Consider the following 26,121-nt stretch of genomic DNA (forward strand, 5'->3'; position numbering starts at 1 on the left):
CACAAGTGCAAAGGATTCACAACTAAAGACAAGCAGGACTGTTTGTTTCAAATTATAAATCTTTTCCAAGCCCTGCTTTTTTTGCATTAAAAAAAAAAAACAATATATCTGGAATACAGAAACATTTTACATCAAAATTTTTCCAGTGCAGCTAAGGAGGAGCTTAATGAATTAATTTCAACCAACTCCATCAGCCCCAAACTTAGACATCCAGTCTACAGAAACTCCCTATGACCTCTCTGCCTGCCATGAGTGAGAGTGATTTTGTCCTTCAGCAGGTGTCTGAACCAAGGGGATGAATCACCTCTGGAGCTGTTCCCCCAGGGTGTTCCTCTCCCCATGGGCTACAGAGCCAACCTACGCGCTCTGCAGACTGGGTGCCCAGCCTTTGATGGCTGGCAGCAGTGCAGATGAATTCCAGCCCAAATTACTTCAAGTAATCAACTGTGGCTTCAATTTTGAAGCAGGATCTGTAGCTGGAGCAAATAGCAGAGGACAGAGATTATGAACAGCTTCTGAAGAAAATGCAGTTCTGAGGTCAGTTTCTGAGACAGCAGGACTGTCCTGAGAATAACTGAAAGTCCAAAACCTTGGTATTCATTGTTTCAAAACAAGATCCTAGTTCCACATGTATGAATATATTCTTGAGACCTCACAACAACACACACCATATCACTGTACAATGTTAATCCCGACCTAGAGTCCAATTACCTTGAGGATCTCACTGATCAGAGAAGTGCAGCATACAAAATACCTAAAACTATGTTAAAATAACTAAAAGAGCTGTTTAGACAACCAGAAACCTTCCAGGTGTAAAGGGCTGATGGGGAAGGGCAGACCAATAGCCAGACAGCAGCACACAAACACAAAAATCAACCCTGGGATATGCAGGATAGCTCAAATATTTCCATTTGGTCTCCTACAGCATCCCCAAAATGCTACCCAATAACTGCCCTAGGGCAGCATTTCTCAGCCTCTCCTTGGAGAAAGGACTGGCAAAACAAGGTGCCTAGGAACCAGACATGGGAACACGCTGTTCACATTCCAACCAGCGCACAAGGTGTTGCAAATGGTGAATTTTCAACCGTAAGATCCTGGTGGTAAGAGCACGTGGTCTTCATAGAGTCCACTTTGAGGCCCATATCCAAGGGTTTCCCCCTTCAAAAGTTTAAAATCATGAAATGGATTCAAGATTGACCACTAAATCATACATATTCTGCAGCAAAAGAGAAGCATGTTGATGCAAGAGAGCCACTTAGAAACAAATATATACATATCACATCTGTTCCCTAAGGAAGTGTGTGCAAGTTTCTAGGTCCATGTTTAACCAAAGGAAATTAAAATCATCTGCGAAAAGTTCTCAGAGGAAAAAAAAAAAGTCTTTGTGCATTGAGAGTTTAAAGGTGTCTGTGCCCCAAAGTGAGTCAGCTCATGGCTCCAGTGTACAATGAAGGAGACAAAGATCACATTTCTAAGTGGGAAATATCGTTCCAGCTCAGTAGTCAGCAGCCAGGGTGTGCAGAAACCCACAGACATTCAGATACACAACTTCAGACTCCACTTCCAAACGCCATCCTTCAGCAGCAGTGATCCGCAAGCCATGGAATACCCGCTTTATCCTTGAGACAGACCTGGTCTCACTTAGACCTAGCCTGTATTGATTGTCTTCAGCAAAGGAGAAGCCACAGGAGGCTGAGGATGCACGGACAGGATTCACATTTGTCCTCCAAAACAATCACTGGCAAGTTCCAAGCACCATTCCACAGGTCAAGACCGCCTGGGCTCTTAATTTTTTCTATATATATTTTTATAAACATTCCTTTTCCCTACAGTTTCCCCTCATATAAAGTCAGCAGGTGGAGGTGCGCTTCCTGTACTGTTGGATAAGGGGTACCAAGCACTCTGGAAGTCCTGTCTGGAGCAAAAAGGGGTGATCCAGAAGTTCTTGTGCCGTTGCTCTTTCCAATGGATCCCGTGTCAACATCCTTTCCAAGAAGTCTCTCAGAACTGGGGAGGTCTGTGAAAAAGCAACCAACCAAGTCAACCCGACAAAGAGACCAGGCACAGCTCATGCAACACCAGGCTGCCAAGGTGGGTGTGGTTAAAGGGATCCTGCACATTCCCAGTCTGTATCCCTGTTTTTCCAGCATTGTGACACGGGTCACATGCTTTTTATGCTATGGACATAACTTTCTGTCACTGCTAGGCACAGCATCTAGGCTGTTTTCTTTTGAATAGGATACAGACAATTAAGATAAGACTGCCTGCCACATCCTTCCATTTGGGTTAATTCCCATTTTGTTACTTAAACTTTCCCGGATTTCAGCTCAAAAACCCAGCAGGATTCCTGCTACCTGGGCACATCACTTGGGTGGGAAGAGGGCATCAATCCATTCTTTTACTGGTTACAGATTATGGAAAGGTAGTTAAACAGAGCTCTCCAATGGGTTCTGAGAGCCTGAAAAACCTTCATGCTAACGGTACAAGAAGATGAAGAAGCTACAAAACAAGTACCAAAAAGCTGAAAGTACCCAGGTTTATCCTTTGGAAGAGGTGTAAATGCCTGGGAGTAGCCACCTCCAATCACCACTTCAAGACCCTGCACATCTCTGGCTGCAATCCTGGTTTAATCCTCTGCATCTTAAAATAAACTAAAAAAAAAAATTTTGGCATACATTTATTTATTTTAATGTTAATTATTACATCCAGTTAGACTGGGGGCATTTTCCCAGCTCTGGTTCACTTAGTAGATCCTGAAATACTGTTCACAGAGATATTGCTCATCTCAGGAGCATTTTGGATGACTTTGCTTGGGATTGCTGCAGAAGGCATCACACAGCTCAGGACGAGTGCCAGGATCCAGCTGGTATCCCTATCAGTAAGTCTGCCCATGCTTTAGCAATGCAGCAGGATTATCCTAGGTGGCATCCCTTTAACCTGCTGCCCCCAGTACTGCAGTCACTGACCACAGTGAGCCATGAACTGGCACCAGAACAGAGGGCTGGGTCCACAGCTGGAGCTGCACTCCAGCAGGACACTGGGGAGAATGCTCACTGGCCTGTAAATTGGAGGTCTGCTGGAAGCCATTTTTCTTCCCAGTACAATGTGGAGCAGGGCAAGACCATAACCAGCTCTGGCTGTCATAGCCTGTGGCAGGCCCATGTCACCAAACAAGGTATGACCCAGAACCAGGATGGCTTTACATCGCCCAAGGAGAGCAAGCACCAGGTCCAGAATGTGACCGTGAAATTTTAATTAGTGTTGCAAAGGCAAAAAGGAAAGAACAGCTGTTGATGTTGGAGTGTGTGCTGTTAGTTCAGCAGTCTACTCTCTTAAATAATTCAGTTTTAGCAGCTGCAGATGCTCTGATTAATTGGAAAGGCTGGGTAGCTCAGGATGCTGCAGAAGCTGTTTGATCTCAGAGGCTGGGCATGGAATGAAAGGAAGACTGCTTTATGCAGGCACTGAAAGGTGATCACTATTTCTTATGCCACTTCTCATTTTTACTAAGGAACCATGGAGTCAAGTTCATCTTCTGAGCTGCTGCAGTGTTTCCACGAGTTTGGATCTGTCCTAAGCTCTCCTGCTCTGACCATAATGCAGCCTTTGTAGTCCTGAAGGAGGAAACTCCCAGGAGCAGGGATCCTCCTGTTCCCTTCCCTGGAAGATAAGCTACTCAATCAACATCAGCAAGCTGGGAATTGCTGGGTCCACCTGAAGCAGATCTGACCTGCATTCTCCATTTATGCCAAGGTGCCCTCACACTGCCAGGGCTGTTTCCCAAAGCAGCCACCAGCTGTCAGCAGCAGCTCACAGCCACTAAGACCCCGAGGCCAAAGCTGTTCCCCAAGAAACATGTCCTAGCAAGACCATTGCCACAGCCAGCTGTACTGGGAACAGCTGATACAGATGTTTGCCCACGATAACCATCATTCTTACAAGTGTTTGGCAGCATGCTCACCCTGTGGAAGTTTTTCAGTTTGGGAGGAGGGCTGTCACGGAGTCTCTTCATTGCCTGGACTGGAGAATCACTGAAGTAGGGGGGTTCTCCATCTACCATCTCTATCACCATGATCCCCAGAGACCAGATATCCACCTGTGGGAGACAATGTCACATCAATACACGTGCTCCAGAGGAGCAGGTCCTAATTTTGTTGCTTTCACAAAGACCACAACACACCTCACCCATGACAAATGGCACCAAGAAAGTGACGCCCTTAATGGTTTTGGGCTCCTTACAGGAGTTTAACAAAGCCAATCTTGCACCCAGGACTGAGCCATGCTGGTGTTGCAACATGTAAAGGTGTGCAAGTAACTGCTTGTACCACACCTGGTTGGCTGGTAAACAAAACTAGTCAGTCTGCTGCCACCTGCCCAGAACTCCAGAGCTCCCAGGTCTGCCTTCCCTGACACGAGCCTCTCAGAGCTCACATCTCCCCCTCTTCCTTTATGGAATTAATTGACTGATCCCTATCATGTCACAGGCTGCTCCTTGCTCACATCTGTCCACAGCAGCTACAAGTCTAGGCCAAGCTTTAGGTGTAAGAATAGAACAAGTTGATGCCTTGTTCCTAGAAGCAGAACAATCTGGTTTTCTACTGATTTAGGAAATATTGATGTCATCACCATCAAAGCTGTAGTCATAGGTGGGTTTATTTTCTAAATAGAGTCTAGAGACTTCCTAGAAAAGTCAATAGTTATTCTCCTGTGACAGTTGAGAATATTACTTGCTCTCCTGCTATTGAGGAGGCAGTCCCTTACCTCAGTGGTGTATGGTATCCTTGCAATGACTTCTGGAGCCATCCAATAAGGAGTACCTACCAGGGATTTTCTTTTAGGTACATCTTTACTGATCTGAGCACAGAAGCCAAAATCAGAAAGTTTGACCTGTACAAAGATAAAAGAAACCAACCTTAAAAATAAGCCTTAAACAACACAGAGGGAAACACTACAAAGATGACAAAGAGAGTAAGAGGATGACAGGAAAACAAGGGATGGGGAACAGAAAGGAAATAAGAGACAGAGGCTGCAGCAGCAGAAGACAGGAAACAATTTGTCTGAGGAAACACACCCTGCCATCCAATGTCAGAAGAATGGAATCGCTCTTGATGTCTCGGTGAATGACCCCCTGAGAGTGGAGATAGGACAGAGCCTGCAGCACTGACTCACACACTGTGGCAATCTGCTCCTCGTTCAGCCTGCAATTAGAGACAGGGGACTTAAATTGGGCAGAGCACAGTGCTCCTTCACAGGGGCTCAGGGGGTTAAAGCACAGACACTTTGGTTCCCTATGACAATTACCATCTCACCTCTACCATTCTTCCATGTTTGTTACCGAGGAAAACATTTTTTATTTGACGGTTGACAACTTTAAGTTTTCATAGGTTTAATACAGAGAAATTGCACTTTGAATTCTGTACCTAAATTCATTCTGCAAGATGCTTTTTCAAGCAGCTCTGACAGGCAGCAGCACTGCTTGATGCCAAGGTGTTGCAGTAACTGGTGAGACAGCTTTTTTTTAAGGCAAATACAGTAAAGATGGTATTCACAAGGCTTATTGTGCAACTGTATCCACAAAATATCCAAATGCATCATTTGATAGCGAATATAGGGATCCTTTAGGTGTTTCCTGCAAACACTTGGGGTATATTCACACCTTACTAAAGGTAGCACAGGGAAGACAAGGAAGACAGTACTGATTTCTACCACTGTTAGCACATGGAATATGAGCCCCAAGAACCCCCTCTTTAGAAATTGTTGCTGTTTAGAATAGCAATACAAAAACCTTCACAATCGAGTGAAAGTGCTGAAAATGAAAATTCTCTCCTGTACCTGGAGACAGTGACAGCTCTGCATGTTTACACCGAGCAATGCTAGAAGTAAATTATTTCAAAAAAAATAGCTGAAGTACACAATCTGAGTACTGTGGATTCTCACTCTGTCTCTAGCAGTTGTTCTGAACAACCCCCCAGTTGAGGAGAGAGAAATGAAACATCCTCAAATTTGGGTCTGCAACTGAGCCTAAGGAGAAGAGAGCACTCAGAAGGCAGAACTGTGCAATGAACCAGCACTTTCTAAACCCATAACAATTTCTACACCATCAGCTGAGAAATCTACACTTGTGCTGCTTATTTGGCATCCCATACCTTACACTACCAAACCAGGACAGCTAAAAGGTTGTAGCTGCACTGTGCCACACTGATGGCAACTAAATCTGAAGAGTACCAGGGGGCTACTTCTGTGTTTATAATTTAACCTGAAAAGGGAGAGGGATAAAGGCTACCTGTGGGACTTCCCAGCATAGAACCCAGTGTTTTTAGGAGCAGTGCTTTTCATTTAATAGCGCCTGAGCTGATCCACCTGAAAGCCCTGTGGTTCCACAAGATCACAAGAGGTGCACTTTCACCCTGTCACGTATGGAATTTGGTTTCAGTCAATTGACTGCATAGTGCAAAACAGATTACTGGAGGATTACCTCACTCCTGGAGATGTAAATCACTTATCCCCCTCAGCAAAAGTTTAATGACTGCAAAGATGGTATTTTCCTTCCTGGGAAAAACTGATTAAGGTTTGCAGCTTACTTCTGATAAATGTTATGGTTACAACAGATCCTGCTTCCATCATGAGGAAAAAAAAGCATTCATTAACAGGTTCAAAGGAAGCTTCTTAAAACAAATCTAGGCTGAGGTCTCACTGGTGGATATAAATACAGACCCTTCATAAACTTCTTCATCACTTTTTATCTGTAATTCAGTACCAGCCAAGAGCTTCAAGAGTTTCACTGGCCCTGTAAACTGTAAGTCAGCACTCCTCAGGATTAAATGCTGGCCTGCAGACCCTGAGCTGCCTCTGAACTCAGTTCTGGAAGGGCCTACCCAGGTGTCTCCAGGACATTCCTTCCAGGTGGGATTGTGGAGGCTGCAAAGGACAATGTGGCTCTTGATGCCTGTCAAAATTGTCCTTCCAAAACACAAAACCCAATAGAGCAAGTTACGTGCCTCAAACCCACCACAGGACCTAGGCCAAACACGTATGTGAACTAAAGATATACTATAATTTTTAAAAAACTGAATACAATCAGTGCTAGCAATATTGCCTAACTGTAATCCAATTAAGATCCTGAATCTTCCAAAAAGAAACTCTCATCCTACAGACTTTCTTGGTCAGTCTTTCCACTGGCATTCCCTGCCCCAGTTTCCAGCCTCACAGGAGGAGGGTGCTCCAGAGTCATGGGTAAGATACAATCACCATAACTGCATCATCAGAACACCTTCTGAGAGGGACCAGAGGCCATCTGAGAACAACTTCTTTGCCCTACAGAAATGCTTTGGGAACTGTTGACTATGAAGCAGTATAGATAAGGAAACAAATTTAAGGAGAGTGTCCAGTAGTTGCTATCTTTAGGCAATGAAATTTGGGAAGGAGTCCAGCTCTCAAGGCTCTGCTGCACTTCTCCAGAGGAGTTAGTGAGGTTGAGTTTGTGGGTAAGGTTGCACCACTGAAAACTATTTCTGCATGCTCTTTAATACTTATTCAATGAAGTTCCTGGCCAGGATTCAACAGATATAATAAACAATACTTTTCATGGGTACTGTATTTTACAGGGAAGGTCATCAAGGAGATGACTAGTGGGTATCAAAAGGGATCAGTACTTTAAATTAGTCTCTTCTTCATCAGAAGTATTATCACATATTCAGAATGGATAACAGTTATAAACCGTAGTAGTTTCAGGGCACTGAAAACACAAGATCTCTGAGGGAACCTATTTGTCTCAGAAATCCCCACTCAGCTGTTCTTGCTCTCCCATACTGAAGTCTGGGATTTTGTTTGTACCTGATCTGAGACACGATGTCTGTGAGGGCTCCTCCCTGCAGGAACTCCATCAGCACCCAGAGCTCCTCTCCCACAAGGTAGCTCTTGTACATCTCCACGACGTTGACGTGTTGATAGTCCCTCATTATCACCACCTGTAAAACCACAGTGGACAAGTGACCACCACAAAATCTCTCACCACACTTCATCTTTTCCAACCGAGTACACACAGAGCCCTGCAACTACAGTGCATAGCCTCCATCCCCCCAGCAATAGTTGTTCTTGGTACGAGCATAATGCTACTAAAAGGAAGATAATCCTGCTTTCTCCTTCCTTCTGCCACACTGATTGTTCCAATGTGGACAGTAGAATACCCCTGTCTTCAGCACTCTCACCTCATTGAAGAGGAGCTCCCGTCGCTGCTGCTTCCTCAGATCCATCATTTTCACAGCCACCTGGCGCCCTGAGTGCTTCTCCCGAGCGATGCACACGATTCCCGTGGAGCCTTCCCCAATCTTGATGTAATTCTCCAGCAATGCCCTGGGATCTCCCTGGTCCACAACCATCCTGAGGGCTGCTTTGAACTGCTCGTGAGTCACAACCACAGGGTCCTCGCTGGTTGGCTGCCCCTTCCCAGCAGAGTCCTGGGGCAGGTGGAGGTTGCTGGAACTGGTCTGGGTCTGCCGGTTCCTGGGGGACCCTGCCGGGGAGGGCCGGCCTGGTGGCACTGCCACGGCTTTCTCTGCTGTTGGGGACTTCTGGGGGGTTCCAGCTTCAGAGATCATCCTGGGGAACTCAGAGGCAGGTTGGTCTGGGGGGAGAGACTGGGCTTTGGTGGCAGGGCTGTGGGGGGAACCCCACTGCTGGGGCTTGAAGAAAGCATTAGGCTTCAAGAAGAATAAAGAGGAAAATGAGAGAGAAAAAAAAAAAAAGTGATGGTTGGATTAACAAGCAGAGAGATGAGGAATCAGTTCTGTGTCATCCCACTCTGCCCTAGCACACCCTGGAGCAGACTGGAGTCAAGAGCTTCAGGCTCTTGTCTCCAGGTCTGCCCAACACATGGCTTCGATGAAGCTCTCCTTAGATGCAGATCTTCAAGAATCCCTTAGGGAATGGGTGCTACACTTCTGTGGCCTCCAAACTGAGGCAGTTTAAAGGGAATATGCTTTTAAAAAACCACCAAGACACAAAACCCACAGAAAAAAAAAAACCCAGCTGCTAAAAAGCATTCCAACCTTACCACCAAAACTCAGGGGCAACCTGTGCTGCAGAGAATTTGAAAATCCTTTATCCCTCTGTGCCTCTGATCTTCCTTTGTATAAAAGGAAAGGGGATTCATGCCAAGGCTGTAAATCACTTTGATGTCTTGGCCTAATTCCCTTTGGGTAATTACACTCTGCCTACTGAAAACACTCTCTGCACTTTCCACTGGTACCTGCAGAGCATTCCTGTCGATCAGGCACAGAATTAGTTCTTCACTTTGGGAAAAGCACCAGGCACCAGGACAGCTGGAGGCAGCCAACATGAGACTCCAGCTACACAGAGCCACTTGCCACCTCGCTGGCTTCAAACTGACCTACAGTGATTTTGGATTAGCAATGCTCAAGGTTTTTCAAGACCTCCCACTCAAATGACAAGCAGGCCCAACCCTACTTAGTGTAGGAGATGTAGTAAGATCACTGCCTGTGGGAATGTGGCTTCGGGATATGCATTCCCATGCCAGGAAGGATAAATATTGTCACACTAATACTCACCCTGGAAATGCAGATTAATTAAAATTCAATAACATTTAGCAGGTGAGGTACAAAATAAATTACTTACCTACAAAATAAATTATTTACCTACATATGTATATGTAAAATATACACATTACATGCATATAAATATATGCAAAGTAATAGTAGATCTGTCAAAGAAGCAACTTCAGAAAGAGCAAACCCATCATTTGTATTACAGGGCAAAATAGAAACTTCAAAGCAAAAAAGCTTTTTCTCTCTCACAATTCAGAGAGAGATTATTAATAAAGTTAATAATATGGGCATGGGAACTGAAAACTGCCAATCGAGAATTTTTTACAAGAGCACTCATTTTCCCTGTCTGAGACAGGGAATAATTGTGTAGGATTTAATTCTATGCACTTTGGGTTTTAATCAAGGATTTTTGTCAAGAGCAGAATCTGCATAAGCCTCACACACAGAGAGGGCCTGGAAAACACAATTTAGCAGCATCAGGGCACAGCACAAACACAACTGCCTGTCAGGAGTTCCTTCCTCCCCATACATCAGCTCCACCCCTGCAGTCCTGTGCTGACATGCTCACAGCAACACAGAATTTATTTCCCAAATCTTGTTTTGTCTCAGGAGAGAGAAAAAAAAACGTTTTACATAACCCAGAGCATGCAGAAGGGCACACAACACGCATGCAAGCTCACACAGGTTTGCTTAACCACGTGTAAGTCCTATTTCCTATCCTGTAATCTGACAGTCCCCATGAACATGTTTTCTGTCTTGGGACATTCTGAGGTGTCGCTGGCTCTCCCACTCCTTCCTTTCATAATGAAGATGCACTCAAATTTCCAATGGTGCTTTTCAAGGCACCACCTTCCCATTTCAGTTAGCAACTCAGCCTGAGTATCTCCATTCCAGAGGTGGATGCTCCATCTCTGGAAGCATTCAAGACCAGGCTGGAACAGCCCGGTCTAGTGGAAGGTGTGGAACCACCTTCCGTGGCAGGGGGTGGAACCTGATGGACACCGAAGCCTCTACCAACCCAAACCAGTCTGGGATTCCATGATTCAGTTATATCCCTGCTCCCTTCATCTGCAATTACACATTTCTTACACATCATCAGCTCCATCAGAGCAGGAGACCCAGGTTTTCATCATCAGAGGCTGCTAAAAACATCTTAGATAACCAAATACCAGGGATGGCACAGACCCCTCACTGGAGTAGGGAGATAAATTAGTCTTCCAGGTCTTCCCTACTCCTCTCCTCTGACAAACAGCTGGAGTTCAAACACTCCCAAGCACATCCACTTGGCTGGTAACTTCTGGTCCTGCTCCTGGAAGTGCTGAGCACAGCACAGATACTCTGTCTGGGGAAAGACAGAAGTGGCCAGTACTAGGTTTTCATCATCAGAGAAAACCTAGTTTTTCTAGGGGACAGGCCTCAAAGCAGTGTAGATCAGCCCAGAGTAACTGAGACAGCAATAAGCACAGTTTGTGTTACACAAGGACTGCGTTCCTTCAAAATCCTCTCCCTTGGAAAGGAAACTCACTGTGCCCAAAGCCTTGAGCCTGGATCCTTATGCAAACTGCAAGAAGCTGGATTGGAGACATCCCATCCCTACAACACCCTTCAGAGCAGTCAGGTAGGTTTAGACACTGGGTCCTGTCATTGTCCTCCCAGTTCAGGCACTTCACAGCTGTTGGGAATCAATCTCACCCATCACCAGCTTTGAAGCCACCAGACAAGCCATGCAAATGGAAAAGAAGCCCAAAATGGAAAAGAAGCAAAGGCTGCATTTCCTATCAAGTACCAGGAACCAGAGATTTTCTCCAGTTTAACAAGAAATGAGTCATTCATTCAGGATGGCTTTCCTGGGGGAGCTGTAGCTATGAGCTGTCCCACCCTTTCCAAACTCCAACAGGCTGATTTCCTGTGTGACAGCACCGTGGGCGCTCATGCAAACCCTGTTGCTGTAGTGGCCTGGCAGATACAGCTATAACCAACACCACTCTCCCGAGGTAGTTCTGGTTTGCACAGGCAGAAGAATACAGTGCTAATGCAAATCGTGGCAATTTCTCAAATGGCAAAGGCTCTTTGGTGCCAGCAGAATGGCATTGCAGTTATGCCTTTACCTCACAGAAGGTAATGACTAAGACACCTCTTCCTTCCCAGCCCACGCTCCAGCAGCTCCGCCAAACCTTCTGCTGGAGATCTGGCTGCCATCCTGAGCTGTGCCTTGCAGCATCTCATGAAGCTCAGGCGGACCACACACTTCCCCTGCCCAGGACTATTTCGATTCCAACATTAATCATAACAAGAACAGATGGTTGCCCAATGTTTGCAATTAAATTGACTGCATATGTAACCTCTGGAACTGTAAAGTCAACACTGCAGTCCAGTGAATAACACCTACCTTGATCTGCAGGGGAGGGCCTGGCTTGTTCGAGGTGCTGGAGGAGGGGAACACGCTGCGCAAGAGCCTCCTCTTGAGGCTGTTCTCCCGTGATTTGGAGTTGGGGCTGCCCTCCCCCGAGGGCCGGGCGTTGGGCTGTCGCTGAAGCCAGCCCTCGTCCGGGCTCTTCATGGTCTCGCTCTCCCCCGGCACAGCGGACACGTGCTGCAGCCCAGAGATGCGTTGCAGGCAGCTGCCATCGGTGCCCTGGAACTCTGACGGCCCCAAGGACTGGGCTTTTGTCACCATCCCGTTGGGATGAGATTGCCCTTCCAGGCGGGATTTGTAATCCGGCCACATGGTCTGCCTCCGGGCCACCTTGGACCCACCATTGCAGTTGAGGTAGTTCCCATACTTGTCTGCCCAATCTCCTTCAGGACTCTGAAGGTACATGTCCGGGGGTCTCTCGTCTCCCAGGAGCCCAAGGGACTGGGCTCTCCTCCTGCTGGTGGGGCTCCTGCCTCTCAGAGTGTTCGAGCTGATGGCAGAAAGCTTCTGGATGTCATTGAGCAACCCAGAGATGTAGCCTTCCACTTCCACGGTGCTGCCCCGCACCACAGTCTGGGAAACACAGGGAAGGTGAGAAACAAGTCAGAGTTGTAAGAATCGAGGCTTAATTTATCTTGCCAAAGGTTAGATTGTGTACATATGGCCAAAGACAACTCAAGGAATTCAGGAAAAATTACCAATTTTTGTCTCTTTTTTCATTGTCCTTTACTGAGGGGAAAAAAGAGTCCTTGGGTTACATCCTGCTGTCAGAGCAGCCGTGCTGTCAGCCAGAACAGTCAATTCTGCTGTTGTGCTCACATTCTAAGACAATATTAGAGCAAAATTGGGATATTTCAACACTCCTGGCTTTCTTGTGCTAAAACCATGTGACACTACATCAGTAATGCACTCACCAAGCTCCTGAAATATTAGTTCTCAGAAGTTCCAGCATGCTGCAAGCTCCATTTACAAAACTCACCTTTGCTGTGCCAACACAAGGTTCATCTCTCCCTGAAGCACTCTTAATAGCATTGCAATCAGCGTCCCTCAGTCTGCTTCTCTACAATTTCTGCTAATACACCCCAGTCCTGACCAGTGCAGACCGTGCTGTTCCAACTCTGCCTCCCTGCTCTGCCAAGCTATTATAATTAAAAATGATGAACAAAGGGTCACAGCAGCTCACAACTGCCTTGTAAGCAAACGCTGAAGAACAAGGCTTCCATCCAAACAGGCACCAGCTCTGTACAAGTAGGACACTTGAAGCTGTTGGTATATTATGTAGTGTTCTACCTTGGTTTTTTTTTCTGGAACTGAAAAGCTTACAGAAGCTTTTCTAGTGCTGCAAACCAAAATGTTTTTCATTTCTCCACAGAAATTTGCAGCACAGGATCACTCCTACACTTTCATGAACCTCTGCCTGAGGAAAGTCCTTCCCTGGAGTGACAGCAATCTCCTGTTTGCTAACTGAGCTCCAGGGATCTTCTAAACATACTGAATTAATTACACTGAGACTAATACTTAGCTGGTGCAACACAGTAGCTCCAGTAATTTCAACAGAACACCACCACAGTGCACAAACGAGCACCTGGTTTGCTCAGCGTCTGAGAATGAAAGGCAGAACAGAAGATTTTTGTTCAACAAGGTGAAGAAAGGACAACTCAGCTCACTCCATGGCACACACACCAGCTTCAGCTGGAAATTCTGGTCTTCACTCCTACTCCCTCACCACACACACAGCCTTTCCTCCACAGCCCAGCTACTGCCATGGAACAATGTGCTGGGGACATGAACTTTATGTCCAAAATAGACAAAAGTCATTCCAGAAAGATGTGGGTATTCTCAAAATAAGAAGTCTCCAACAACACACTCTGGCTTCTCCAGAAAATCTACTGCATCCTCCTGGCTAAAACTCCCTAGAAGCAGTCTCAGGTCACACCCATGAAGTCAGACCTAGTCCCAGCAGACAGAGAAGATGGGAGTTAATCTTGCTTTGCTGCTGAGTTTAAGGACTGCATCAGATTAGTGAGGAAACATCCAAATTTGAGCCAAATCTATATGGAGTGCTCTTACGTAACTCATGCCTTACTGACCAAAACTGAGAAATCATAACAAGAAAAACACCTTTTTATAAGCCACACACAAGCCCAGGAACTACTCTGACAATTGAATCCAGGACTATATACGAGGGCTTGGCCAACTAGCACTTGGAAAAAAAAAAACAACCCAAAACCCCAACTGATTGGTATCATTGAACAGTAATTAATTCAAATGGAGTTTACCAGAAACAGTCAACTTTGTTATGCAGTCTATCAGAGTGTTTGCATTTGGAATTACTGGGAAAAAGAGTGTTAGTTTAAGATGATTCTTTAGTTTTTCAAGTCTGTTGGGTATTCTGTCCTTGTTCTCTTAAGGATTTGCACCTCCTTTCAGCTTTTACCACCCTTGGGTTTAGTAAGTCAGACATGAAAGTCCTGGCCAGCATTAGGCTCAGGGCAAACTCCAGGAAGTCTCTTCACACGTTTCTGTTTCAACAGTGATGCCTCAACATTATTTTTTGAGCATCCATTGCCTAATACTTGAGGAAACTTGGTTTGCTCTGGAAAGGCCATCAGTGCAGTGTCCAGAACCTCACTGAAGTCAAGATACAGGGGAGTGCTATCACTTCTCCCTGGCCCAAAGCCCCTCACCCTGTGATTAATGAAAATTGGGTTGCTTGATGTGATTATTTTCTTGATAAATCCATACTGGCTGCCAGCTATTACCCTGCTATCTCCTTGGAAGTGGCTGCAAATAGATTACTTGCTTATTTGTTCCAGTCTCTTTCTGGGGATAGAAATTATTCTGACTGATCTGCAATTCCTTGAATTTCATTAGGCCCAGCTGACTTGAAAATATGCAACTTCTTAGCTAAGTCTCATTTCTGTTCCTGTTCATTTCTTATTCTGGCCTGCATTCTCATTCCTTCATGCTCATGCTAATTGTCAGCCCACTGATCACACTTAATGAAGACCAGAGAAAAATCATTAAACACTTAGGAATTCTCAGTGTCATCTGTTAACTTTCTTCCAAAACCAGCAGTGAACAAATTCTTTCCTTCATCCTCCTCCTCCTCAGTGCACTCATGATGTGTCCTTAGTGCCCTTTATGTTCTTTGAGAATAACATCTCTTTTTGTGCCTTGGCCTTCCAGTTTTGCTCCTGCATGAATTTCTTTTCTTTTTGCCCTTTATAACTTGACCTAGTTTCCACCCTTCTGAGCAATCCTCCTGCAGTTTAAGCTCATTACAGAGCTCCTGATCTAACCAAGTTGGTCTCTTATTACACATTTTATCTCTTCTCTGGATTGCGCTCCTATCCTCTACTACATTTTGAACCTCAAAGCACATTCAGGACACCAGGAAATACCTTCTGCCTTTTTTTTTAACCTATTCTTCCTAAGCAAGTTATTCTTTTATAAACCAGCATTCTTCTCAAAGATCCTGGTGAGCCATTTCATTTGCAGGTTTGATTATGTACTGAAGCTTACATTAAATCAAATATAGTCCCCTTTTGTCCACATGTTTTAAGCACCTGTACACAAAAAGCAAAATATATTCATCAGATAGCCAAATCTTTTTTATATCCCTCCTAAAACTCAAGTATCAACATCTCTGTTTTACAATGCACCTTTCAGTTTTTAGGCCCCTGAAGGTTTGTTTTTTTTAACTGGGAACAAAAACTTCCCCCAAGCAAGCAAGACTTTATTTCTGTCACCATCACAATATTTCTGTCACCATCTTTCATTTCCTTTCCTGAGAGGTCACCACAAAGTTGCCTTTTCCCACAGCATGTTTCTGCTGTCACTTACAGAGTCTCCAGAAACTAGTACCAGCAACCATCTAAACCCACCCATCTACAGGAATCACTTGTTTTTCCTTACTGAAGGACATTGTCCCATTACTATGTCCCACTTTCCACTAAAATGCTGGTTTATCAACCATTTTAGCTCAGACCATAGTTTAGTCCTTATTGTCCCCATTTGTCCATGAACAGCAAAGCAGTGCTACACGGCTCTCTCTCCCACTTAGGCTTCCCTGGCAACTTAATTACCAGCCAAATTTGCTCACCCATGAGAATGACAAACCTGCTAAAACAGGTCTCTCAACAAATTCTTCTCTTGGCTTTCCTGTACAACAGCTGAATGCATCCTGGGTCCTGTCAGCTACCACAGGAGCTTTCACAGGTCTCTGTCACTGTGACAGGCAGCCAGCTGGTTATTTCAACAGTGACAGCAACAGGTCAGGGTCCTACTGTCCTTATTCCCGATGAAGTTACTATCACTTTGGGCTATCAAAGCCTGCTACCCACATATACCATATTCCATACATATACCACCCTTAGTCCCATTTATGGGGCACCAGAAACAGTGCCTCAATTTGGAGGCAACTCCTTGAGGAACAGGAAAGAACTGTCTCCCTCCCTCACCTTCATAGGCTGGAGCTGCATCCTTGTGATCCTCGAAGGGTCCACCACTGGCTTGGGGCGCCTCAGTGTGTCCAGAATATTCTGCCATTGAGGTGGCAGGCCCACAAATTTGCCCTCCTTTGGGTCAAAGGAGGTGTGGACACGGTGCTCAAAGTTCTGCGGGGCCGAGATCTCCGGGCGTTTCTTCTTCTTCTTACGGAACATGGTGCCTGAAGGGGAGAAGGCAACACCATCAGTGCCTGTCTAGGGCTGAAGTACCCAAGCAGTAAAATCAGATATCTAATCAGAATCTATCAATTCTACAGGTTAATTATGTTGTATTGAGAATATTTTCCAGTGAAAAGCACTTTTATCAGGAGTTGATCACCTGCTCTTACAGATGAGGCCCCAAGAGAGCAATGATTTTGCCAAAGGCCACCTTGCAGGTTCATGGCTCAGATGGGATTTCTAGTGACTTTTTTTTATTTCTACAAGTTCATATTGGCTGATAAAACGATTTATAAAGTAATCAAGAGACACATATTTATATTTTACCTGCTTGTACCTACATTAAATGGCTTTGGAGTCCAGCCAGTTAGACAGAATTGATTCCACTGCAAGCCTGAAATTTAAGATGGCTATGAACAGGGCTCAGGCTGTCTTCTCCCTGCTTACTCCAAGTAAGTAATACCCACTTGGTTCCCATTTAAAGACAGCAGAGCTGTTGCCAAAGGAAGAGCTGCCTGAGACTGACTCTGGATCTCAGTTTTTCTTGCTTAGACAGAGGACTCAGGAGGGAGAGAGGAGGTGGTAGGTGGAAATCAAACTCTGTCAGCAGGTAGCTGAAGAAGCTAAAATTAAAAACTAAGATTCTTTTCCCTTGGGGGCTGAGAGAGACAGCTTGTGTGAACAGCCAGTGCAAGTGCAACAAACCAGAAGCACCTAACACTGAAATATACCCAAACACAGAAGACTTCAAAATCTGAATTTCAAAATCTGAAAAAAAAAAAAAAAAAATACTTAGATAGAAAGCTAAGAGATTGGACCTTTCTGAAATCAGGAAGATATGAAGGAAAAGGAAGAACCAGAGTTCTCCATGCAGTCAAGAAGTGGGAAAGCTGGAGGACTCCAGTGGATTGACACAACCTCTTCACAAAAACCAGGGAAGACAGGGTGAGGTAGGGAGATTTTCTGTGGAGAGCCAGGTTTTTCACAGTGGGGAGTGGTGGGAGTGAGAGACAGGCATAAATCAAAACAGGAGTGGTCCCAACAACATAGAAGGAAAAGCTTTCCTGTGACCAGGAGAGTCCAACACTGGAGCAGCCTGCCCAGACAGGCTAGGCAGGCTCCATCCTCCAGGGTTTGTTCTCAAAGCCAAAGCCCTGAGTAATCCAGCCTGACCCTCCAAGCTGACCCTGCCTTGAGCTGGGGGGTTGGGCTGCACCTCTCAAGGCCCTTCTACCCTGAAACGTTCTATGACTATAGATGAAATGATATATTCATGAAAATATATATTCATGAAAAACTTGCACAGGTATTTTAAAGCAATTGACATCCACCAATAAATAAAAATAACAACATTTATATACTCTTCCATTTCCACAGACAATGTCACTACTGGCACTTGCATCTCAGTAACACTGCTCACAGCCATGAATGCCATCTCTTCCCTGACATCAAGCAGAGGATTTTTGCCACTTAATCTTCAACTTTGTAGCAGTCACTCTTCCCCTGTTCAGGACCTCAGCCTCCAACTATTTGTGCTGAATAAATATTTACAAGGGTCAGAGAGACAGACCGCATAGAGAGATAACCCGCTGCGGTGTAGACATGAACACACTTCTAGAGGACACCAGTCTCCAAAATCAGCACATCACAGTGAAATCTATGTCAAACATTTTCCAGGTTGTCCCACTCTAAACTTGTTTAAGGAGCAAAGTGCAGCCACCAGCTGAACAATGACTTTGCTCCCTGATGCTAGACTGGGGTCTTGAAAAGCCAATACACAGTGGCTTCCAGTTTGGTTACCGAGATTCTGCAGTGACAGGGATAGGAAGTGTTTGTGTGGCAGAGAAGGACCTTTGCTCCATCTAACCCCCAGTCACGCAATCCATCCCTGATGAAACACCAATTTCACACGCACTGCCCATTGTGACAGCCTACTAGAGATATCCCACAGGTGAAAAAGAAAACAAAAGGCTAGGAAACAAACAAACAAACAACTCCACCCAAACAAACAACAAACCCCAACCGAACAAAAAAGCACTTAGAAAACAGGCTGGAAGCAACTGCTCTGCCTAGAAGAGATTTTACAGCCAGAATAATCTTTGCTTAGAACAAACTCCAATGAAAACCCAAATACATCCTAATGGAGAGCTTATGAGAAGGGTGTCTGTGCTCCTAGTTTGTATTGCAGCTCCTCAAACACAGTGATTCATTCCTCAGGCCCCTTAGGTGGTGCTTATTAACTAATAACCAAGACTAAAGTCAGAGGGCAATTCTTTATGGGGGGAAAAAAAAAAGTGCAGACAATCCCAGAAAGAAAAGATACTCTAATAGCTCATGGTGTTAGTAGTGCTCAAACCAACAGCTGGAGCTGCTGAGGAGCTTGAAAGCCTCCAAGGAAAGCAGGGAGTATCTCTGTAGCATTACAGCAAGTGGTTCAGTTCTGAATCCCTGACTACATGTGAGTTATGATAGCTCCTTGATCCACCTTGACCCAGCCACAGCAATCCCAGTGATCTTACTGTTTCAACCAGTACCTCTTCTTCTGCTCCTACTCTCACAAGCTTCATAACGAGAGGATACCTAGGGCATAGCAGACAGTCTCAAGTTTGCTCTTTTAAGTGCTTCATGTGGCAAAGGGTCCTGTAAAACAGGGTATTGCAAATGCCACAATGATTAGCACCTGTAGTAGCATCGATGGTTTTCTGAACACAGCAGGTATTTCTCCATAAGGAGAATTATTCTGGCTTAAGTGCTTCAAAATGCAAAATTTTAAAGCCCAGGTGATATTTTGGCCCCAACCAGAAAGGTGGCTATATTTCACCATCTCAGTTTGCAGAAGCACAACACTACATTCGTATATTTACATAAAATCCCTATCCCTGACAATCAACACGTGGACTACACCTGGATCCCATAGCCAAAAGCATGCTTCCAAAACCCAGAAAGGAGCACCTACTGAGTTCATGGTCAGTTTTAAGTGACTGGTTGGCATGGTATCTACCTTATTGGCTTAAAACAAACAGCTTAAAAACAACAAAATGTAATCAGCTCCAAATACAACACACCCCTGAGCATCCAATAGCATTTGCTTTATATGGTCAGCATCAATCCCTGATTATAAAGAGATCAGACAGGTGGTTTAAAGGTAAACTGCATTAGGATCAAATGAAATACATACACTAAAAATAGTTATTTGAAATTCAATGAATTCTAATAATCTTGGTAGGTTTTGCATCTCATTGAGGAGGTCTGTATTTAACCAGTCTCCTTTCACTTTGTGGTTTTCATGCAAGACCTATTTACTTGTATCTCCAATACCCAGCTAAAGAATGTTTATTGTTAAATAAAACACATAAAACAGGCCTTTTCTAAGTCAGTGAGAAATTCATAAGAACATTTTAAGCATATAAGATTTTGTAAATCAAGCCAAACCTGTATTTAAACATAGACAGCATCCCTTTAATATAACAACACAAATACTCTGACACTGATTTTATAATAATCTACTAGACTTTAGTCTTTCATTCAGTGCTGACAACTGTACTGTAAGAAATGTCACAAACATAAATAATAAAAGTCACTACCACAAGACAAAAGCAGTCGGAGATTGAAATTCTCTCAGCGATCCATTCCTGCTGCCTGGGAAACCACGTTAGGTTTTTCAACTCCAGATATAGCTGTTCCTAGATGATACAGTTCCAAAAGCTGTCACATCTGCCAGTGAGCACGAGAAAAAAATCCCACAGCCAGCAGATCCAGAGCAGGGGGAGGGATCAACTGGGAAGGAGGGGCAAGAAGAGAGAGGGGTCAGCCTTAGATGAGAGGAAGGGGTGGGAAGATTAAGGATGGAAGGGGGATGAGAGTTAGTAGGGAGAAGAGGAATGGGTGAGAGACCCGCAGCCCGAGGAGGAGGGCACAGAAAAGAAGCAACATCACCCAGAGGAAAAAAAAAAAAAAAAAAAAAAAAAAAAGTAGATAAATGTTATCAGGAGTGGCTCGTTCCAACGCCCAGACAAAGGCAGCAGCGTGCACTGCCTTTTCACCCGACCTGCCTCCACCCTGCTCACGTCCAGCCACACGTTCCACTAGGACGCCGCGCCGCACGGACCCATGCTCATACCCTCCCTCACTCACACATGCACTTGATGATAGCACGGCAGCACAGAGCTACTTCAGTCTCACTTGTGCAGTTTCCAGTTAAAAATAAGCTCTCCCTCCCCCTCCTTGCTGCAGCGCTGAACTCGCTCATCAGCTCATTGCGTCGCTATCGCAGATCTGGACGCAGCTCCCTACATTCCTGCTGCCCCGGACGAGAGATAACGCTTGGTCCCTGGGCTCAAGAAAGCCATTCCCATCATTTCCAAGTCCTCCCACAGCTGATCTGCCAAACTGCTCTGGCCAGCTCCAAGAGGAGAGGGAGAGGAGGAGAACTCTTCCTACCGGACCTGAGGAACTGCAATATGCAGATTGAGTTTGCAGTAGGAAGATGAAGATCCCAGAGAACCTGCCAATTAAAAGGAAAAATGTATTTCCATACTCTGCTACTCAGGTCACTGTCATGTGCTGCATTTGAAATGGATTACAGGTTAACTAGGCCATTATCTATGCATGTCATATGCATGTGTTCACATAAATGTATGTGTGAATATGCACACATGGAATTTCACTGCATCCCATACCTTCTAAAATACTCATATTGGCCTTCCTGAGGTTTCCAACACTCTTATTATTTATAACAAGCCATAAATGATCACAGCAGTTTGCAAACAAAGGCAAATGACAGGTTAGGTCCCTGAAGAGCTGACAAGCCCAAATGTGACTTCACACAGCAAGGAATGGCAACAAGGGTCAGTGAAAGGGAAAAAGAAAAGCCAAACGGTCCAAAATCCAAAACGGGATTTAAGAGCACTGCCCTGACACCTTCCACATTTGTCTGCAATTCTAGTTTTAGAAATACTGGTTGAAGTACTTTTTTTTTCCTCCTAAAGGAAGAGTGGATATTTTTTTGCTGTGCTATCCCTTTCCTCATTTCAAGTCCTTTCCTTCTATTCCTTTCTCCCTCACCAGCCCCCCATGGCAAAGCTGCATGTTGGAGCAAAGCAACAGCACAGCAAACTGATGTGATGCTCTAAATCCTGCCCAAACACACATGAGAGCACAGATTAATATTACATTAGAAATAAGCTTAGAGAGAGACATATTTGTTATATTGGAGGGTTTATTTCTGAGGAATGAGAAGAGCAGCACAACTGGCTTGACATTTTTTGCCTGCCTCCACTGAGCAGGGTTTGAAGGCTTCTGAAGGCTACGGTGCTGCCTCTCTCTCCCCTGCTCCATTTCCTTGCTCATAAATTAGGACTAAAACCCAAAACCCAGTGAACGCCTATTTGCTCAGCTTGTTTGGGACGCTGCTGGGTTACATACTTTTAGATGTGTTTTAGCTATACCATACCAGATTCATTCTGGCACACATATAAAAGCACTTCCAAAGAAAAGACCTCTTGAACTTTCCAAAACCAGCACAGGCGTGTCCCAAATGCTAATGGGCTTTATCCTTTAACAAATAACAAAGTTTTCCATTATTTACGGTCCCCTAGAAATCCCAGTTGAAGTCACTAACTCATTGTGTCTGTCTCTGAAGTCAGGCCTCACCCTCTAGAGGTCTCATCTAAACACACGAAAGGTGAGGAAAGGGAATTATTATCCTCATTTGCAAATGAGACAGAAAAAAAAATTACTAGCCCTGTTTCTTCCCACCTATGTCTAGATTAGCAGATCTACAACATCTCCCAGCTATGTCTCCTGGCTGCTTTTTAACTTTCTATCAAGGCCAGATCCAGGCCAAACACACCCTGGCTTCCACAGAGAGAAAATATGGGTGCAGGGCCCCAGCAAAGGCCAAGACACGCTCTGACCACAGGTCTGATCTGGACACCAGCATGTAGGTCCAGAAGCCTTGACAGAACTCAACAGCAGAGACAGAAATCACACCCAAACCTCAGCTGCACTCCAGTGCCTTCCTTACAAGACCAGTCTTTCCCACCTGGGCTTGGTGTGTGAGAGGGCACAGCCACCAAACGCTGCTGCAGCACCAGGGAAGGTGGCTCACTCATCATGTCCTTGGCACACAGACCCAGCAGGACATGTGCTGCAGGTCACCAAGCTGAGACCAAAGCCACATCAACTCTAGCCCTTTTTCCCCACCTTTTATGTGATTCATGTGGCTTGTGTCCTGTTCTGGCTATTCCAAACCACGCTGTGCTACGCTTCTGACACTTACCTCACACCTACACCCCTCCCTGATCCCTGTCCAAAAAGCAGCTGCATCATTCCACATGGATTTCCTGACATTATTTTGTCATGAAGGATGCATCAGGTTTAAAAACAAATTGCTGTATTTTGCTGTTAATCCAAAGCACCACAGAGACTCAAGAGCTTGACAGATTCAGGGCTTCACTCTCCACTGTCTTCTGTGACAGATCCATTCAAAATCAGCATAAAAGTACTATCAAGATTAGAATAAGAACATTTAAGGTCCTGTCTCCAAAAATTCACATGAATAGCAATGTCTTACATATCAGACAAGAGGTTACATTGGGACAAGCCAAGGGGCCACATCTGGCATGTGGGGTCACATGGCAGGGGAAGGAGCCAAGGCATTGGGCTGCAACACTGGGCACCACATCCTGCGGCTCCATGTGAGCCCTGGAACTTGAGCGGGCTCTTGCACGGCTCACAGGTCCAGCTGCCTCTGGCACACGGGGTTACAGGAGGGAAGATGCAGCTCCGTGCTGCAATGGGCACAGCAGAGATTTTACTGTATTCAGGAAATCACAGAGTCAGGGAGCAGGGCAGAATTCTCATTAGCAGACCTGTCCCAGCAGAGGCAGTGGTGACCACCGTCCTGGATCACCATACTCACTCCAGCAGCAGAGCAAAGGGCTGACAGAGACACCCCAGCAGTTCCCCAGATCACCCAAGTCTAGAGATGCAAGAGTTAAACTTCCTTCCAGCCAGCACTAGACAATCTCAGCCCCTAGTTAAGCTCATCATGTTCTCCCAAAGAGAGATACAAATATATTTAATTGCTGTCAGCAGCCTGCAAGGCAGTTTGCTTGTGTTATCCCTGCAGGATAACTGATGGGAAAACTGCAGCCCAGGCAGTGCCCCCCAAAACATGGACAGACAGATTTGCTTAAACCCCACAACCTGCCTGACTCTCAGTGCCTTCCTGGCTCACTGCTGCCAACACTGAGATGCAAATTTAAATCACAACAGACAAGTCTTCTCCCAGGGAATATCGGTTATCCTGCTCTGTTTGCCACGACTGAGTGTTCACACAGCCCTCTGTATGTTAAAACCTGAGGTGCACTCCTAACATGAGATAAATGACTGCTATTGGATACAGCTACGTTCCGTTCATCAATTAATTACAAAATAATCTAATTACTAACACTACAAGTTAAATGGCTGAGCCCTAGGGAAAGTGTAATTTTCCTGAGATATTTTTGAGGGAAATAGCTTTCAGCTTTTAGTCTATGGGTACCCACCCTCCATTCCCACTGTTCTCTTTTGCCAGAGAAATGGAAGGTCAGTCTCAGAACAACAGTGTCATTGCTAAGACTGAATGGCAGTGCATTAGTCCTCGAACCACATGTTAATCCTGCAGCTTTAGAAACCATAATGAGGAATTCCTTAAAAACAAGACCTGTAGCAGCCAAGTGCTGATTTTGTGCTCTACTGCACTAAGTATATGCCATTATAACTCAAAGTCAGTGAGACTGGTACAGGAGCACTGCTGGTGCCACAGACAAGGAAGCTGCTCCCCAGTCCAGAACCCACCCTAATGAGGTGTCAGAATTTGCTGTGCTCTCTGCAGCCCTCAGTGCTGAGCAGCACAACTCCTGGTGAGCCTTCAGCTACTCCTGCTCACCTGTGCCCTGTCCAGGTACAGAGCTCATGTGGTGCTCTGAATAGGATAGAACTTCAGCAGGGTAACCCTGTGGGTACTCAAAAAACCCTCAAGTGTAATACAGAGCTCAGAGCCTGGCTGAGTGTTTTTACTTGCAGTTGGACTAAGCTAGTCCAAGTTGCTTTAAGCAATTTTGTTTAAAGCAATTTACACAAATATTTAACTCTTTTCTCTACTTGTGAATTTCCCTAAGCATATTACAGAAGTAGGTAAAAAGAGCTCTTTTTTCCTGATTGAAGGCAGGACAGCCAAACTTTAAAGAATTTCCTTAATTTCATTCCCCTTGGGAATGAAAACCATTTTGTGACCAAGCAAGGGTTGTTTCTCACTTTGCAAGCCTTGAGAGCAGGACCCAGGGTGGCCTTCCCAGGTACATCTATACTCACACCCATCTAGACAGAAACAACCCCTATACACAGAGCAGGCTTTCCATCTGGGAGCACAGTTACTAATCCAGCAAGCTATTTGCTGATAGCTCTTTGCACTATTTGATCAGCTTTGTTTCTAGATTCGTAAATCATTGTTCACATAGCGTGCAGGATGTACATACCAAGACAGCACTGAATGCTAAAAGCAATATAAAGCTTTACCATACCACCAGGAATGATACTTTTCCATGGGACAGGGCTGGAGAGAGCACAAGGCAGCAGTTTCCCTTACCCAGCAGCTGTGTTAGGGGCTGACTCAGATTGTACTCAAACAGAGAACTCAGAGAAGCAGACAAAGAATGGGCAAAGGTCTCTTACTCTCTGTACACCCCCCAGCCTCACCTGAGAGCTCACACTCACCAGATACAAATTGCTCTTCTGTTTTTTCAGTGCTCTGTCCCCAAATACATTAAAGCATTAATGTCCTGGCAAAGAAGAAAGCAAATATTAACAGACAAGACTGTTTTCTGTCACTGCAAATACCTGCCTGTATGCACTGATTACCTGACAAAAATAATTAAGTACAAATGCCCAATAAAACCGTATATTGTAACTTAAATAGGACGAGATTAGGCAGCTTTCAGCCAGTCAAAACACACACACCCAACCCCACACGAGTACTCCAGCATAGCTTCAGGAGGTGTTCTGAAAGGATCCTGGCCAGCACAGCCACCAGAAGGTTGGGAATACACATCGGAAGGATTTAACTAGACCTCTCTGTAAGGTATAGGAGGGTCCTTGCAGATACAAGATACTTGAGAGCAGATATTGCTCTGTCTCCTGTAAAGGCGATGAGTATGCATGTTCCTGACATGCTGTCTGCTCTCTCAAGCATCATCCAGAGTAATTTTTAACCCCTTCTTCACCCCAAGGTTTTAAGAGCATCACCCTGCGAGATTCAACAAGGCATTTTCTCTCCACATTCCCCATCCTCTTGAGTGTCAGTTGGCTGAACTGCCAGACCTCAGCCCCACATGTTGTCCCATCTCTTAAGACCCTGGAAAGTAAAAACCACAAGATCTTACTGGCAGTCCTGCTGCAACAATGCCGGTGGTGGACAGTTCCAAGGGAG

General features: G+C 45.1%; 1 protein-coding gene across 4 annotated transcripts; it reads right to left on the reverse strand.

The window, feature by feature from the left end:
* PAK6 (p21 (RAC1) activated kinase 6) lies at window positions 1–26,121 on the reverse strand. 4 transcript variants are annotated; one of them, XM_083862767.1, is made up of 10 exons: window positions 26,075–26,121; window positions 25,410–25,474; window positions 16,443–16,651; window positions 11,953–12,552; window positions 8,208–8,699; window positions 7,834–7,967; window positions 5,072–5,198; window positions 4,762–4,887; window positions 3,962–4,096; window positions 1–2,017 (listed from the first exon to the last, which is right to left on the reverse strand). In XM_083862767.1, the coding sequence occupies exons 3-10, from the start codon at window positions 16,644–16,646 to the stop codon at window positions 1,850–1,852; spliced, it is 1,986 nt and encodes a 661-aa protein (XP_083718893.1). In that variant the 5' UTR covers window positions 16,647–16,651; window positions 25,410–25,474; window positions 26,075–26,121; the 3' UTR covers window positions 1–1,849. The 4 variants fall into 4 exon arrangements, with proteins under 4 accessions (XP_083718893.1, XP_083718896.1, XP_083718895.1 ...); XM_083862770.1 differs by lacking the exon at window positions 26,075–26,121 and having other exon boundaries at window positions 25,392–25,451; XM_083862769.1 differs by lacking the exons at window positions 25,410–25,474; window positions 26,075–26,121 and adding an exon at window positions 20,237–20,864.

The sequence above is a fragment of the Zosterops lateralis genome, assembly GCF_965231275.1.
Source record: "Zosterops lateralis genome assembly, chromosome: 6".
Classification (NCBI taxonomy): Eukaryota; Metazoa; Chordata; class Aves; order Passeriformes; family Zosteropidae; genus Zosterops; species Zosterops lateralis.

What these genes read in the sequence shown, in the direction of transcription:
- PAK6 (XM_083862767.1), bottom strand. Translation starts at nt 16,646, where the DNA reads ATGTTCCGTAAGAAGAAGAAGAAACGCCCGGAGATCTCGGCCCCGCAG. An exon ending in GCCCTCCCCTGCAGATCAAG is followed by an intron (nt 8,700 to 11,952) that starts GTAGGTGTTATT and finishes TTCTTCTTGAAG; the next exon opens with CCTAATGCTTTCTTCAAGCC. An exon ending in GGGAGCTCCTCTTCAATGAG is followed by an intron (nt 7,968 to 8,207) that starts GTGAGAGTGCTG and finishes GTGGTTTTACAG; the next exon opens with GTGGTGATAATGAGGGACTA.